The 17,970-nt window shown below is 36.5% G+C and overlaps 1 protein-coding gene across 5 annotated transcripts in view; it reads right to left on the bottom strand.

Annotated features, from left to right (window-relative positions):
• Window positions 1–17,970, bottom strand: part of LOC128994011 (triple functional domain protein-like) — a 476,534-nt gene that overhangs the window by 30,149 nt on the left and 428,415 nt on the right. For all 5 annotated transcript variants that reach the window (XM_054418203.1, XM_054418206.1, XM_054418204.1 and 2 more), the window contains one exon: window positions 117–189. In XM_054418203.1, the coding sequence (XP_054274178.1) occupies window positions 117–189 (73 nt within the window). The remainder of the gene's footprint in view (window positions 1–116; window positions 190–17,970) is intronic.

Genomic DNA, 17,970 nt, shown 5'->3' with positions numbered 1-17,970 from the left:
AAATTTTTAAATTTTGAATATAATATTTTTGATAAAAAGTATATGTATATATTTTAACCCACATAAATTCTGCAGAACTCTTGTGGCATCTTATTGAGATAAAAAAGCAAACTCACCCGCTAAAAACTCTTCTTTTGTTCACGGGAGAATTGGTGGTAACTGCACTTCCACTCTCACTTGGTCCCGGCTCTGAAACAGAATAAACCATCGTTAATATCTCCAACGGTTTGATTTTCAGTAGATATTATTAAATTAACAGTTATAAGTTCTCATCGTAAAAATTTGAGGTAAATGTGACATGATTCATTTGAACTTTAAGTGGCAAAATACTTCAAAAACACATAAAAAAGTTGTTTGCACATACAATATTGAATACAGGTTAATTTTCCTAGAACACTGTTTAACTTGTTTAATTGAAACAGCTGTTAAGATTCAATAATTCCATTTCTCAAAAGGTTAACATGGGAAACTCCAGAGCCACTGGGGCGGAGCCCGAAAGGATTTTTGAAATAAGAATATGCCTATATGTTAATCGGGAATGTGAGCTATCATCATGCCAAATTTCAGCCCAATCCGACCAGTATTTTTCGAGTTTACTTTTCCCATACACACATACACACATACAGAAACCACCTCTTTTTTATAATAGTATAGATAGATTATCACAGAGCGATTTGTGATAAGCAAGATTCGAACCAGGCAGCATGACGACGGAAGCCCCACTCTTTACAAATGACCAGCTCACCCCCCTAACTACAATTTAAATGAAAGTTAGGCTAGAGTTTACACAAAATCCACGATTGAATCAATACAAATAAAACACAAATATCATCACAAATAAAACACAGTCTTGAAAATATAATGAAATATTATTTAGTGCTTTACGTGTGTGTTTTTTCTGATTACTGACGACCTCAATTAGAGTGATATGAAATTTTTAACTGCCTGATGATGGGATTTTAATCCCGAAACCGGTCGCCTAAGACCACAATAGGATCACTGACGGACAGGTAATATAAACCATTTTTTTTATATAATGAAATAAATTGAATTGAAATTGAATCACATGTGTAAAATGTCATAGATTCTATACACGAATAATCCACCAATACATCATTACACTTCATGAAGTCCCCTTGACTTATTATTTTGAAAATCTTAAACTAGGCTAATTGTATCAATATTGTATTATTTTCCAACTGTTGCGCCCACGAGGCGTTTCTGAGTGGCGAGATTGACGATGCTATAAAACCACCAGACAGAGATTAGCACACAAAGAGGGGCGAAGCTTAGTTGTGGAGACGGAGACCGACCATAGACTGTAGCATCATAAACTGGTAGACCTATATACACTGACAATAGGAGTCATATGTTTGTTGACCTGTAAAAACTAAACTGACAAAAAGGTTCACGGTACATTTTGTGCAAATAATCCTCATAACATTTTTATTCCTGTAGATTTTAACACGGATTTGTTTTTCACATTCATTCGGACTACGTCTAGGCATTATCACTTGTGGTTGAAAACCCCAGAATGGCATAATTGCCATTTAGTAGCAGAATAATTATTACAGTTTCCAATAGTGTTCCAAAATCTTTAAAGCGCAGTACAAAAAATGTCGTTTGAATGTATCTGTCAGTCGGCTATAAATTTAACAGAATCCAACCAATTGTTACATGATTTCCATTTGCATGGTGTTTTCTTGATTAACATAGGTAATAAAATTTCATATTAATCCAACGCAGCATCTAACATATTAAAACAGTGTAGTTTTCGTTCACAAACTGTTTCAAATTTCGCACTAATAAAAAGTCTATTTCCCATAAGTGCTGCATTCAAATGTGAAAGCAAGAGTACATACGAGTAGGTTAGTCAAGGATAGCGATAGGTCAGTATTACATTAGTCATGTATGTACACTATGACTACGATATATGCTACGCTACATTAGCATATCTACGACCATTGGCGTGTCGCAAGGACGTTCCGTGAAACCTCTACTGTTTTCTTTTCCTTTGCGTTGTCTACAATGTTAATGATATTTACAACATAAAGCATGTTAGAAAACTAGAAGCATATAAACAAACTGTGTTTACCTAGTACGTACTTGAGTACCTTTTCAGCTTAAGTACGCCAGTCCACAGCCTCAGTGTTATATGTTTATTCAAATTTGTAAATATGCGTAGTAAAGTGTTTTTAAAAGTGTTTTTTTTTTTATAACAACGTCAACAATCCCCCATGGAGTAAAAGATGAAGAACCGGTAATAAGGTAGTGATAAGCTTTGAATATAGATCAACGTATTTCATCTTTATGATATGGTAGTCGCCAACTATTATAAAAAGTAACCACGGCTGTTTCACAGATACGACTACTTCAGTATCCAATGTTTCTAGATGGTACGAGTGATGTTAAAAAATACGACGGAGAAAGAAACTTTGTTGAATGATAATCGCAAATAGATTAAACAAGATATTCTTACAGTGTGAGAATGCGCTGTATTCTCTATGAGGCCAGCAAACGATTAACGCACCGACTACATCAGCAAAGAATCAGATGATCTCTGAGCAACAAAGCTACTCAACTTGTCACGGTCATTACACTTTTCTCACGCTCTTTGCACTTTTTTTGCAAAATTGCAAGATTCGTAGTAAACATTTTCTATTATGTAGTATTCGCTTTTTAACAACCAACAGTTATAATAGAGAAGTTAGACGATCTCACCAGGGTAATGACTTATTTATAACGTCATTCTACGTCACAGGTAGATAAGAGGTTGAGGGGAGGAACCTCTGGCCTCACGCCAGGGTAGGTAATGGCTTCTACAGGGAAACACGCCAAAACACCCTAAATCTCAGGATAAATGTAGCGGTCAGTGTGGCCACTTAACTTGACTAAATATCCCACGTTAAATCCCCTTATCCCGGCAATCGCTCCCTGTCCCCTCATAATGTCATTTTCACCAGTCCTCACGGCACATTCCTAGGTGGGAAATCAATCCTGAGAAATGTCAGTAGATAAATGATAACTCTACACTGAGACAGATGTCCTTGATCATTGGGCTTTCAATACTCATTCGTGAAACAACTTATCTTATTAACAAAGCTACACAGATTTCTTCTACTCTATTCTACCCTCGCCTAATTAATATTCATCTCAAAATACAAACCTGTGTCATCACTATCTAAAGAAAATGGTAACAAAAATTGTGTCACTTATTATCGATAAATTACTTTATGTCCATCCATATTGTTTTTTTGTTTCGTTAGTAGGCTAATCAAAAATAGATGGGTTACGTACATTTTTAAATGTGAAGAACTGCAAAAGAATTGAGCCTTCACATTTTTTGCCCAATCCACACATATAACCCCAAAGATGAAAAACACAGTGTATGAGGTTTTATACCTAAAAACCCGAATTTTATCCCACAAACTATCAAAAATATACCCAGTAAAAGACTCCACGAGAACAAACTCTAGAAGGTGCGTGCTGGTAGCCAATAACACCGGTAAAGTGGAATCTCGATCAAATGAGACTTATGATCATCACGCAATCGGAGAAGCTCCCTGAGGACGTCTGGTTTCATGTTGAAAATGTATTAAGATAAAATGTATACATCAGTCGTTTCAATCCAGCATTCCTTCTTCTTTTTCTTTACATAAACTGTGCAAACATTGTCTGATGCTTGTCTTCACGTTACTAATTTTTGCATCTTGTGAGTTGTGGTCTTATTCAATCAAAATAAGCAATCATTTTAGAATTTCGAATATGTTACTTGAACAGTTTAACATGTATGAAGGCCTATGCTTTTTATTTAAGAACCCAGAAAAGCCGTGTTCGTGTCTGCAAGAACACAGCGAAACCAATCAAACAATTGAAATATCAACCCGAATCAACATATCGAAACACCAATTGTTCAAACCACATGGTTCACCTGCAATGAGAGTCAACTCGCTGATGGTATCCGAGTTGTGCTTCCTGGGAGGTCCCGGACTGAGGTAAAGACGTTGTACTCTGTCCCGAAGGTTCACCAGGGAGTATCGCCGCCGCGACGGGACAGGCGACGGCAGCAACGCCGCGCTGACGGCGTCCGTGACGTCACTCATGATCCGCTCAACTCGCGGTTTGACACCTTCCATCGTGCACCAACTCACTAACTCACTGACAATGTCGTTCACTTTGTTAAACACTCATCTCTTGGTAAGTCTTCCGTCCGGAGTCAGTATGAAGTTGGAACCTGAGTTTATTGTAAACATAACCTGTAAAGGGTGTACACATGTTTTATTTTATTGTTGGACGCGTTTTACATACTCATGTCTCTAAAAGGGTCATTTAAAAATTTTTGGAACGCAAAAGAATCTATGAAACTTCAAGTGAATCTTTGAATCCTCAAAGGAGTTTTCGGGTTCCTCAAAGAAATCCTTAGATCCTCAACAGGAATTTTCGTATCCTAAAAAGAATCTACGGGTCCTCGAAGGAGTTTTCGGAACCACAGGCAATCTTCGTGTTCTCAAGGAAGACTTCCGTCACTGCGGACGAAAATGAATCGCGAGGGAGCACGTAAACGCGTGGCGGAAACGATCTAAATTATGTTATGCAGTAAAATATAATGATATTATATTGCAAAGTTTTTTAATTATTCGCAAAAAATTATTTTATAAACACTAATAAGGTGAAAAAAAATTAAAAAAAGAAAAGTGGATACAGTAGGAATTTATGTTATTCTACGTGAAAACGAAATCATGCGTATTTAAATAATCGCCCCGGTATTATTATTATGGTACGATACCACTAAATATGAAGACGTCCGGAGCCACATTCAATACAACCTACTCATTATTTAAATTAATTCGTGTATTCATTGTTTATCAATATTAGGATCAATATGAGTTTTATTCTCTTTCGAACGCTTCGCCATAAATAATCTCCAATGCGAATACTAATTTCGAACCACAAAACTTGATAGTTGCTGGAAGCTTCCCGTTCGTTAACAACTGGAAACAATTTTTACACAAGACTCTATGATAATTTAATCGTTACAACTACACTTTTCGAAACCGTGGAAGAAATTTAAGTCATAATACCTCACAGTAATCAACACAACATAGTTTAAACATAGAATAATCTACAATACAAGCATTTTGATTTGTCACACATTTCAGTTATCATAATATAAGGAAGCTAACGGGGAAAACAACAATAGAAAACTATATACGGTAGGTGAGTGCTCAAACATACAATATGATAACGTATTGATAACAGTGTATGCCAATGAACTCGCAAACTTCAAAATGGTAACTAAAAACTGTTTAAAACTCGCGAACATTTGGAAACTATGAATTCAATTCTGAGACACTTATATACCCAGAGGTAGAATTTGTAAACAACGATACAAACAAAAACTGAATGATTAGTTAAACATTTACCAGGCCAATAAAATCAGCATGAAATAGAAAAATATTAAATCCACGAAATAATTTATCTCAATTAATATACAGTATGCTTTAACCTATAATTTTTTAGTCAAGTATGAGTTATTTAAAGTGACTATATGTCAACAAATAAAAAATTATGTAAATGTGCAAATTTTAATAGTTTTACATTAAAATACTACGTAGTTTATTTACTTTCTGACCTTGAAGGACTGACAAGTGATTAGTGTCTACAAAGGCCTCTGTTGCTAACACATGGTCGCCTAAAAGCTTCCTCCCACTTGGTCTACGAGTATTTTCAAACATTTGGAAACCAAACAATTATTGTTACACGATTGGCAACACCAAGGAGTGAATTTCGACAAAGGATTTTCCGATTTCGTCATTAGCTCGCGTTGCAACAACAGCAAATTTTGTTGGTCATTTGTTTGTGTAAATTCTTGTGTTTTGTGACATGTAAACAATTTAACGCCACGTTACTTGCTTTGAGTAAAATTGATGAAGTTTTGTAGGATAGAAACAACTCAATTATTGTCTACAGTTAATTTTAAGTTGTGGTAAGAAATTGTAAACTATTTGTATGATTGGGTTCGCAAGTAAAATATTGTAGAATTAATTTGACACAAGAAATAATTTTTCGAAACAGAAAAACTGCATGAGGTTGCAAATGTTTTCAAGGTTATTCTGACTTAGGAAAACACAAGTTTTCCACACTTCACACAATAACATTTCAGTTATTTGAAACATAGCGAAATTCGGCAATTCAGCCTACTGACGGTGAAATATGGGCATTACATAATCCTCTCTGGAATCTATTTTGAGATTGAACCCAACATCTGCGCATCGATGAAAAGAACTGTAAACTTCCGATTACTTTGGATGTTTCAAAGCGCAAACATTTTTTCACGACCGCAAATGTGTAGCTTACACTTGAGTACTTTGAAATTGACGATAGTTTACGGTGTGAATCCAAAATAGAGGGTGAAACTTTTTAAAAAGTAGTTAAAAATATAGATCTAAAAATTGTTTACTTTAAAAAATATATTCAGGTGTTTTATCACTAAAAGATCACAGCACTGGCACAATTAGCAGAAATTTGCCCACAAACACAACACAAAACAGCTGTTTTCACACACACGGAACCGAAACCGTCACATCCTGGGAACCGCACGGCTACGACGACGACGACTGACACTCTGACTCTAGAATGCAGCGATCCGTGACTTCGCGAGGCACTGAGACAGCCTGGCCAAGGGGGGAGGGGAGCCGACAAAAGTGGCCCTTCAGTTCCCGCCAAGGAACATTCAGAGGGTCTGGCATCTGTATCATCGATAGCACTGCCGATTTCATAACTCAAATTAGTAGAACCGTCAAGAAAAATTAATATGCAGCCTCAGAGTCTTCGGTATTTAGTATGAATTCAGCTTAGTCACTAGGGTTTCAATTGACATACTTCAATAGTCCTGACAAATAATTACTAGACCTTGATCAGTAAATCGCTTTACTCATAGTGGGGAGCGAGCTGGTCTAGTAGTGTAGGACTTCGTTCCTTGAGGTCCCGAGTTCAAATCCCAGCAAGTTCAATGGATTTTATCCAAGTGACAATTCCGCATCCCCTAGGTCTAGCCTGAAGGAGGAAGAAATGTAAAAACGACCCCGGGCTAGAGCATAGTGTCCAAGAACAAATAAATCCCATACTCTCATAGTACACAAAATGTGCTTCGCGATTGTGTTACAAGGATACTGTGGTGAAACACAAATTAATCCTCAAACATCCTATCGATATAGACAATCTATGCACACTCTAAAGCTTATACGGCGAATGCTCAACACAAAAATTTAATTGTTAGCCAAACTCTAAAAACGGAAATAAAATGTGTCATCTATGTCAAATTTTGTCCAATACGCGATCATTTTACAAAAAAGATCAGTTTGGTCGAAATTGTTAATTTAATTGGCAAAACGCGTCACACTGGTATAAATTGTATTTTTTAATTGCTAAAAATTAAAATAATAGCATAAGTTAATGGGCAGCGGACACCATTCAAAGATATGAAAGTAATCAGTAAGCTGTGAAGCACGCGCTGAAGTCAAAGTGAGCAGTGAGCAACTGTCAGTAAGTAAGTGAGCAATCGCACCAACCACTTGTTGAGGCCGTAGCGTGAGTAAGCCTATTACTCTCTTGGACGGAAGGTGATGTCCTAACAAACACGATAAAGCTCACAGACACACGCCATTACCTAAACCATAAAACAGACACAAAATAGCAGACAGTAGAAATGATTCAAACATGTGATTTCCCATTCTATCTGATTGTCTGGGTATGTCACGAACTCACTACATGCCTAATAAATGCGTGAAAAGTAGTTGGGTATGTTAATGAGACAATAAGCACGAATAAGGACCGGACTATCGAGGTATCTGGGTATTTTACATACATGAGATACACGGAACGGGTAAGTGGGTTGAATGTGGACGTCTAGGACGGACATCGAAGTATCTGGGTATTCTACGTGCATATACACAAGGAACGGGCAAGTGGGTTGAAGTATCTGGGTATTTTACGTACATAGACAACGGAACGGGTAAGTTGGTTGAAGTATCTGGGTATTTTACGTACAAGATACACGGAACGGGTAAGTGGGTTGAAGTATCTGGTTTTTACGTACATAGACACACGAAACGGGTAAATGGGTTGAAGTATCTGGTTATTTTACGTACATAGACACACGGAACGGGTAAGTGGGTTGAAGTATCTGAGTATTTTACGTACATGAGATACACGAAACGGGTAAGTGGGTTGAAGTATCTGGCTATTTTACGTACATAGACACACGGAAAGGGTAAGTGGGTTGAAGTATCTTGGTGTTTTACGTACATACACACACGGAATGGGTAAGTGGGTTGGATGTGGACGTCTATGACGGACTAAAGAAATATCTGGGTATTTTACGTACATAGACACACGGAACGGGTAAGTGGGTTGAAGTATCTTGGTGTTTTACGTACATAGACACACGGAACGGGTAAGTGGGTTGAAGTATCTTGGTGTTTTACGTACATAGACACACGGAACGGGTAAGTGGGTTGAAGTATCTTGGTGTTTTACGTACATAGACACACGGAACGGGTAAGTGGGTTGAATGTGGACGTCTAGGACGACTATTATTAGTTGGACCTTGGCGACTAGGAACGCGAGCCGCAATCACGACGATTAAATGCATCGTTTGTCTGAGACCGAAGTAGGCAACAAAAGAAATTGTAAAAATACACTCAAGATGAGCTACGATCAGTGCATTTGTGTTGAATGTTTACCCGTGATGTTCAGGTTTTACTGAGAGTCGTCTTTGAATCAGGCTGAAAACGAAGACGTGCAATACATTAATTAGTAGTACACCTACTATCGGATTAATACGAAGTTCCTACACTTTCGGTAAACTCTATGATACTAAGACAAGATCACGCCAAAATAACCTTGTTTCTCCGGGCACTTGGCATCGGTTATTTAATTAGCGATTAAAACATTAATTAAAGCTAAAAAGAATAATTTTTACCATACGATATTTGTCTTATTTACGGTTGGGAATCAATGAACCAATCAAAATTAACGTCGCGATTCAGAATATAGAACCGCAGAGAAATAGTCTTCAAGTACACCGCTGAAATTTTTACTTCGCCTCCCCAGTATAATAATTGTATATCACAATCGGGAGGTCTAAAAAAACATATCTGTTTTGCAAAAGTTTAACACAAAAAGTGAACATAGTCTACAACAAAATCGATGCAAAGTACAGAATTTGCAGTAACGCGGCTTACAGTGGTACATGGCTTCATGGTTAATCGGTCACAGTGTTGACATTTAGTGATTGCTTGCTTTCAGCCAAACACTGACCATAGTGCGTGTTCATTCAACGGATACATTTTAGACATAGGTTTAAAAGAATCACGTTTTAAGCTTTTATACATTTTAAAGCAAGTTGAACCACCTACCATGGGTTAAGTAAAACACCTTGTCAATATACTATTCTATTTAGAAACACAATAACATTGTGTGCACTATGAACATTGCATTTGGAACGAAATAATGGGTTGGGACGGCGGTTCATTCTTTGGTAATTTGAAATTGTGGAAAGAGTGAAGTAGCCTTTTGACTTCAAACATTATTACACATGCTGTTTTTCTTAGGAACGCAATTTTATGCTACAACGATGAATTTGTTGCAACACGGTGCATTAGGATCTACATAGTGGGTTGAAAGGCGGTTTATTCTCTGGACATTTGACATTTGTGGAAGGATCGAAGGAGTGGTCTATGGAAGGTGTAAGGTGGATGTAAATGAACTGTAGGACGTGGGAGACGTGGACAGTTGGCGTGATGACATTTAAATGAACATCATTCTCACCTTTACACGCGGGACTCTGTGGGACTTCCAGTTGCAAATTACATGTAGGATGGATGTAGGTTATGTTTAAATATGTAAGTTTGTAAGCTATACCAAAGGTTTCTCAGTCTAAATTTTTTAAGCACGATTATATAATTTGTTACTATGGAACATTTAGTAGATAAATATTATTAAAGGTCGACCAAATTGTGTCCATTCATTCGAGCTAACCTATAACCACATATTAAAGAGCAGACAACTCTCTATTTTGTGCAATACGGTACAGCAACACCAAACTCGATTAAATCGGTCGAGAACGAACGACGAGTTACCACTTAAGTCACAGAAAACATACTACTATAACACTATAAAACCCACGGGCTATTCCCATAATGTAAATAATACTAGTTAAAATTCTCAACATAGAGAGACCTAAATTATCATAATTTCATAAGAAAGCTGGAATTCGGGGGACATGGTCGAGTCAACCGGAAAATCTGTCGAAACCTATTCCCTATTGGAGATCAACTAACTATCAATATACCGCCATGGGCAACGTGTAATGCAGTCAACCTGTAATAACTACAGGCTAGTGGTTAGCTGCTGTAATTGAATAGAAGCGAAACGTAGGAAAATAATATTAGTAGTCAATATTCTATCCAAAAATAGTGCCTATGCAAGAGACGAAAAAGATGAATTTTTGGGTGCGTATCTAAATTAACCAGAGAACTCGAGAGTAATGATACTATTTAAATTCAACACGCACTCACACTAAAACCTACATTCAAATAAAAAAATCCAGTTATTTGGTTAATTACCGTTTTATATACTGTGGCATATTTTAAAGAGTATTCTAGTTTCTCGCAAATCCAGTATAGTAATCACAAAAAAGTCCGTGATACGGCTTATAAAATACAGATTTACAATCGTATTAAACAATAGTACAAACTCATTAAAAACCGATCCCTATACCTATAATCTCACTTAGTTAAATGAGTTGCTAAAACCAAAGTGATATAAAAATTAACAAAGGAAAAACCAACGGAATTTTACGAATTTGATTGAAGCTAGTGAATGGTTTACCATCGCTGGTTAATTTATTCGCTATAAATTTCGCGAATTACTGGGGGAAATCAGAAGAGGAAAACTGGATGATTTGACACTGACACCTCATTGGATCGATGAGCGGGGAGGGGAGGGTAGGAGGGGTGGTTTGAGGATCAGTAGAGGTAAAATGTGTTGATACTGGTCACCGGCAAAACCGTAAAACTACTGAAGCTGTGCTCGAAGAGTAACGACTAAAGCTATATGGACAAAAATGAAATGAGTACAGTAGAACCTTGATAACAAGACCCTCGATAAAATTCAATTTTCAAATACCCTTGAAATTAGTTTACCCCTAATCACATGTTATTGCAGACCTCGATAAGAAGTCAACCTTAACAAGTCTTATTTTATAATACCTACACCTACGAGAGTCTTGTTATCAAGGTTCTAACTGTAGTTGTGTCAAGGGAAGATCTGGAAACCCTTTAACTATGTCAATTGTATCGTTGATGTTTAATCGGAATATCGGACAATTTGTTTCTTATTTATTTCTTACATGTGATTTCTGATTGTTTGTTCTTATGGCTTTTATAAAACACAAACCTACTTAGGAAAAAAGTGTTAAATCATGTCCTTAGATCATGTTTAATTTTACATTGGAAAATAGTGAACATATAACCTATAACACTTTTTTATGAAGATGTCATAGAAAGTACTGTGGTCTAACGGCGAATAAGTATTTTTTAAATTAATTGATTTATTTTTGAAACGGCAGAACCATTTTGTTGACAATTTATTTTCAATATCCAAACAATATCCGTATATTGCACCTAATATTGACACATTTGTGTGAAACACTTCCTCAGGAATCCATATAAAATTTAAATAGTATCCCGTTTACTTTGGAATTTGGCAAACCGAACCCTAGCAATGGTCTAGTGCAATAGACCTGTCAAATAAGACACTCCTTACAACATATAAACGGATTTTCAAAAAGGCATATTGAGGCATATACGTAACACTGTTATACACTAAACAGATGATAATTGGCAATATGTTTGAACGGACTGTAGGCAATACATTTGATTACAATCACGTGATCAGTCAAAAGTGGTAACAATAGTTTTTTTGTCTTTAGTCGTAAACATTGACGGTGATTGCATAAATGGTTCCTGGGTGCTAACGATTGCTCCAGAGAGGTCAAACAAGATTACCAAAAGAAACGCTTGACCTGATGACCTTGACCTTTACCTGAGTGACGAACGTCGACGTCGACGTCTGCAGAGGAAGCGTCGTCGAAGGAGTACGAGTAGAACGATCGCAGTTTGCGTCTCCACCGGTCCATTGGCGGGCCGACCATGGTCTCAGATCAACTGGGGGGAGTGCCACATGCCGAGGGGGGAGGGCCCGTCGGGAAGTCGCGGACCTGCAGTTGCCGCTACAACATCCACCATCCACTAGGTACTCCGAGGTGAAATGAGATGAAATGGAGGGTGACGTGCAACAACTGTGGGGGAATGTGTTTTTGTTGATCGTGTTATAGAGCTATGTCTGGCTGTCTGGTCGCTTACGTGTTCATGACACAAGGTCCTAATTCTACAAGAAATGCTCTAGGCATTGTTTAAATAATTATTGACATTTTAGAAGCAAGAAGCAATTAAGACTAATTTTCGGTATAATTTTCATAGATTGTTTAGTTATATTGAAAAATCACCATCCAAAAATAGATAAGTCTACTGCCACTCCGATTACAATTTCAAAAGGTGCATACTTAGTAAGTTTGCAAATAAGTAAGTTTGTGCGTTCTTCTAAAAAAAGTTAGGCACCATAACCGAGTTACGGTTATAGTAAAAATCTTGCCCATTAAATACGCACTGGTTAGTGGATTTACCAACACTGCAAAACACAATCTCAAGAGCTTCAATATGAGAAGGGTCAATCAAAATTAAAACAATCGGATAAAATATTATTCTAAAACTTTCGAACTAAAAGAATTGCGAACGTCAATGAAACCATAAATTTCAAACGGGGTACTAAAGCTGAGGTTTAAGAACTGTACGGAATAAACAACGAATCGTAAACCTGCGTAAGCTTATCAAACGCACAACGAGATAACTACACGCTGGATGAGGTCAGTTTACTTTATTTGGCGATCTAATCCATCTTTATGCGAAGTTAATTTTCACAAGGTTTTAAGCGAGGCTATAAATCTTTGAGAAATTTCCACTTACTGGAAGGCAAAACAACCGGTTGGGTAAGAGCGTGAACCATATGGCGAGTCCTCACGGTGTGGCAACTGCTCGACACATGTTTATAATGTGTCAGTGCAGATTTGATTGATTTGATTTGATTTGATTTGCAACAACATACCGAACATTCATAAGGCAGGAAGATTCGGGAAGATTCTATGATGAGTGCTTAAAATAATAGTGCAAAATCATAGCGTATTCCAATTGATTTGAAAGCTGTACCAAAATTACCAGAGACACCGAATTTCTAGGACTTGAATAAAAAGGGTACCAAGATACAAAATAAACAGATTATGGTGAGAGATTACGACATATTTACTTTGAGTTGTGTATTTAAAAATGACACACTGTTGGGTTTTAAATACTTTGAATAGCATGGATATAATCGATATAAATAAATGTGTAGTATGCAAACCGTATTATGGTTGGATTCTGAATTGAATTCTCTTTTTAAAACAAATTTGTTAAACAGATGTACTAAATTTATGATATCACTTGTTCACGATTAAGGTAAAACAAGTCGCTAACAAAAGGATCTTCAACAATAGAAAAAATACGAGATTTTATCAACTGTGCAATTCACGATTTATGCATTGAATTTATGTTATGTTGCTTAAAAAATGTGTAATTTTCGTTAAAAACTGTTAAAACTTAGTCCAAGATGCCCCTCTTGGTATAAAGAGTTTGTGATCAATTTTCGAAAATCCTATATTTTAATCTACCCCACAACAGACGAAATATACAAATACTGTTTTGCAGAACCTTATAAAGCGCTGTGTTGTGTACAATAAACCTCATGTTTCCCAATTATTTTAGTATTCATACCTCAATATCACTGATGACAATAAAAAAAATACACGAAAAACAAAAACAGATATTCTTCAAAAGGGAAATTTTCTGGGACGAACTGGGTTCAATGACTGCACAGACACCGCAAATGCAACTAACAAAGCACGGAGATTTGAATGACACAGGGACAACAGTTTCGGACGACACGGTACACGGCACTGGCGCTATAGTTGGCACTCACAGTGGTCGTCCCACTTTGCAGACACAGTCGTCGTCAACATCATTAACGTAGGCAAAGTCGTCATTGAAGTAAAAAAATCGAGATTTCGTCAACACCGTCATAATTGTAAACAATGAACATCTCCAGTATAGTCAGTATCGTCGATGTGATCATCATCGTCATCATCATAAGCATCATCGATACCCTCAACTTCCTCATCACCGGTAATACAGACAAAATCCTCATCATCGTCAATATTGTCAAACTCCTCATCATCGTAAATACCGTCAACTTTCTCATCATCGTCAATACCGTCAACTTCCTCATCATCGTCAATGCCGTCAAATCCCTTATCATCGTCAATACCATCAACTTCATCATCATTGTCAATACCGTCAACTTCCTAACCATCGTCAATGCCTTCAAATTCCTCATCATCGTCAATACCGTCAAAATCCTCATCATCGTCAATATCGTCAACATCTTTATCATCGTCAAATCATATCAATATTCTCATAATCGTCAATACCGTACACTTCCCCATCATCGTCAATTCCGTCAACTTCCTCATCATTGTCAATACCGTCAACTTCCTAACCATCGTCAATGCCTTCAAATTCCTCATCATCGTCAATACCGTCAAATTCCTCAACATCGTCAAACATTATCTTAATCTTGAATATCACCAGCATCTTTAACCATCGTCAAATCTCTCCATTGTCTACTTTCCTCTTTATTGTCAATATCGTTGACAACTCGTCGTTAAAGCCGTCAACGTCTCCATCATCGTGAATATCGTCAACATCTTTAACCATCGTCAAATACTGTACACTTTCTCTTCATCGTCCAACGCAATCAGTATCGGCAATTCTTCATCGTCCACGACTTAACACCTTACAATCAATACCCGCAAACTTGTCAAACCGGCAGTAACGCATAAAATCAAATATAAACGGAAAAATACGCCCAGTATCAAACTATTTTTAGAAACATAAAACAACGACCCACTGGACAGCTTTACAGAATATTCTCGACGAATTTCGTCCATATTAGGCTAGTCGGGCGACAGTCACGGCTCGTACGTAATCGTCACGACAGATAGTCGCTCATGTCGTGTCGTGTGTCGTATCAGTATATCATTAAATTACCATAACGATACCGTCCACCGGCTCGCCCTGTTATCGAAGACTCGATGGAGTTGTCCTGTTTGACATTTACATTTAAGCATGTTGCATTTGATCCTGACTAATGTGTCGACCGACAGGATTTGGCATATAACTTGGTTCTTATTGTAGTTTTTGTAGCCATTAGCATTAGTTTGGATATTTCAGTATCCAAATACTGAAGTAATGGGCTTGTAGAAAATTTTGTGAAAACGAAGTGGAATTACTTTCTTGTTCAGTGCACTACTGTTATAATTGTTGAATTTATACTACTTTGGTTGTTCGTTTGTTTGTACGACACTGAGTACTATGCCAGTTGATGGAGTGCGGATTCATGGCAGACGTCTTGGTTTTTAAAAAGTTGGAAGTATTTGACCCCGAGATTCCAAGACATCTCAACAACGTATAAATTCAATTTATATTGGTGAGACACAAAAACATAATAACGTCTGTTATATAACAACGATATCGTCAACAACACATTTTAAACAGAAAAATTTAACGACAATGAGGGACTTTTTATGCAGAAACAATTCAGAATTACAGGATTAAAAGAAAACATTACGAAAGTCCGCCTCTAAGGAAACTCGAGTTAAATACGGCGTCTAATGGAACAGCATTGTGGGGGTTCTCTTTATCTCATTATTTACAACTAGTTTCGTAATGTAGTCGGATCGTCGGCTTTAGCCACTTTGAAACTTGCTGGGTGAGATTCACTGTATAAATTGTTGCTCGAAATCGAGCATCTTAAATTGTTGTTAATATTAAAATTAAAATAAGTATCTAATTTGCGAGAACACTTTTTAATCCTTCATATGGAAAATTGAAAATAAGAATACCGCATTTAAACTGTCACTCGAAATCGAGCATAGTAATAATTAATTGTTGAAATGTAATCATTACACGTATCTAATTGGATAAGAAGTTAACACAAATTATTTTTTTAATAGTAGATAGCCACTATATTTAGAAAATGTAATATTTTAGAGTTTTTAGTTATTTAAGAAAATTGTACCTTTTTTGATATTTACACCCTCTTAAAAAAATTTACATCAATTCAGGTTGAGAACAAAATTACAGATGGCAACCAATTTCGATTAAGTTCAAGGATTTGCTCCTGCGTCTAATTTTACTGAACTACTGAACTACTGTACCACTACTATTAAAATTTGCTACTACTATTTATACTACTTTATTGTTTAGTATACTACTGCACTGCCAAAGTATTTTAGTTGTATTCTCTGCAATTTATTGAGCTAGTAAACGCAACACTACAGATGCAAAAAACTACTAAGCACTATAACTTCCCAATAAATAAACAACTGGACAAAAAACCGCGTGAAATGAAGTGTTATTAATTGTTTTAAATTCGGATAAGCTAATGGTCAGCGAGCCGCGCCTTATTCGACGTGACATTAATCCGAACAGATAATCCGAGGTCCAGAGGAGACACTGGCAATTGAGCGGATTAATATTTAATTAACTTCGAATGAAAATGTTTAAGTAACCACGTTTGTAGACTATCGTAAAGACGTTGGTAAAGAAATGATAACATGTTGGTATGTTTCGTGCCATTATTTAGATGAACAGGTATTGGTTTTCAAGATAGTAAGTAGCACTTAACAATTTATTAAAGAGCGCTGTATATTCTGATTGCACTATTTACTTTCTTGTTACATGGGTTTTGCGCCTTCTGTTTGCGAAGGTGATGAGGCAAAAGGCATCGTTTGTCCAAAATACTTGTCTGTTACTGAACGAATCGGTACATTGGTATTTAGAAATTGGTATTAAACGAATGAAATAGCTCAACATTTCCCACAACGCGCCTACATTACTGCACTGTATTTAGCTACTTGGTAGCTTACATATTTTCCTTCTAAGACCAACAGTTTTGGACCTTTGATCAAAATAACAAAAAGGAACAATGTTAAACAAAATTATATTTCCAAAAAAACATTTTATTAGAATTACTTCTTTTGGCAATTCTATTATTTTTCGTGTTTATTACTAGCATACAGGAAACCTACAAAACAATTTTATGACAAACTTTTAGCTTTTATATCACGTCTATACAATATAAATTGTTTGAAAAAAAAAATTGTTGTACAAAGATCAATTTTTTTCGCCAGGCCATACAGGTCGAATATACAGGTTTATTACTAAGTTGAATACGAAGTGAAAAAGGTAAATTTCAAAAGGCGATCTTAAGTTTACAAATACACACACTAATACATAATATTATCATATATTTCCTGAATGTGTAAAATAACATTTCATTAAAACAAAACGATTGTGACATCAGAACCTTTTAATTTTAACTCTGTCTATCTGTAAAAAAGCTTTGAAACACAACTACTAAACAAACTTGACTTACGATAGGATGCGGCAGAAAGCTTAGACGACGGCTAACACTACAAGATGTGGCGATATCTCCACAAATAGCAACAGTAACATTAATTGGCAGGCGCAGTCTGTACCATGTAGCCGTTCGGTCCGATGTATACAGTATACTGAGTGGCTACATGAACACGCGCAGAGTCAACAATTAACCCAACACTCACGCGAAAACTTCATTATTCAACGCTAAAAAATTAAATTCCCTAATCACTCTGTTCTGGTTTTATCTTGTTTTTATTACATTAGTGTGATGTGGTGGAAAACGCGAAGTATAAACATTGCTAAAACATTTATA

Source organism: Macrosteles quadrilineatus, unplaced genomic scaffold (assembly GCF_028750875.1).
Source record: "Macrosteles quadrilineatus isolate MER2022 unplaced genomic scaffold, UCM_ALF_1.0 Scaffold_5__1_contigs__length_97177068, whole genome shotgun sequence".
In the NCBI taxonomy this organism is placed as follows: domain Eukaryota; kingdom Metazoa; phylum Arthropoda; class Insecta; order Hemiptera; family Cicadellidae; genus Macrosteles; species Macrosteles quadrilineatus.
The sequence above is the reverse complement of the archived record's forward strand: the minus strand, read 5'-3'. Positions and strand labels throughout refer to the sequence as shown.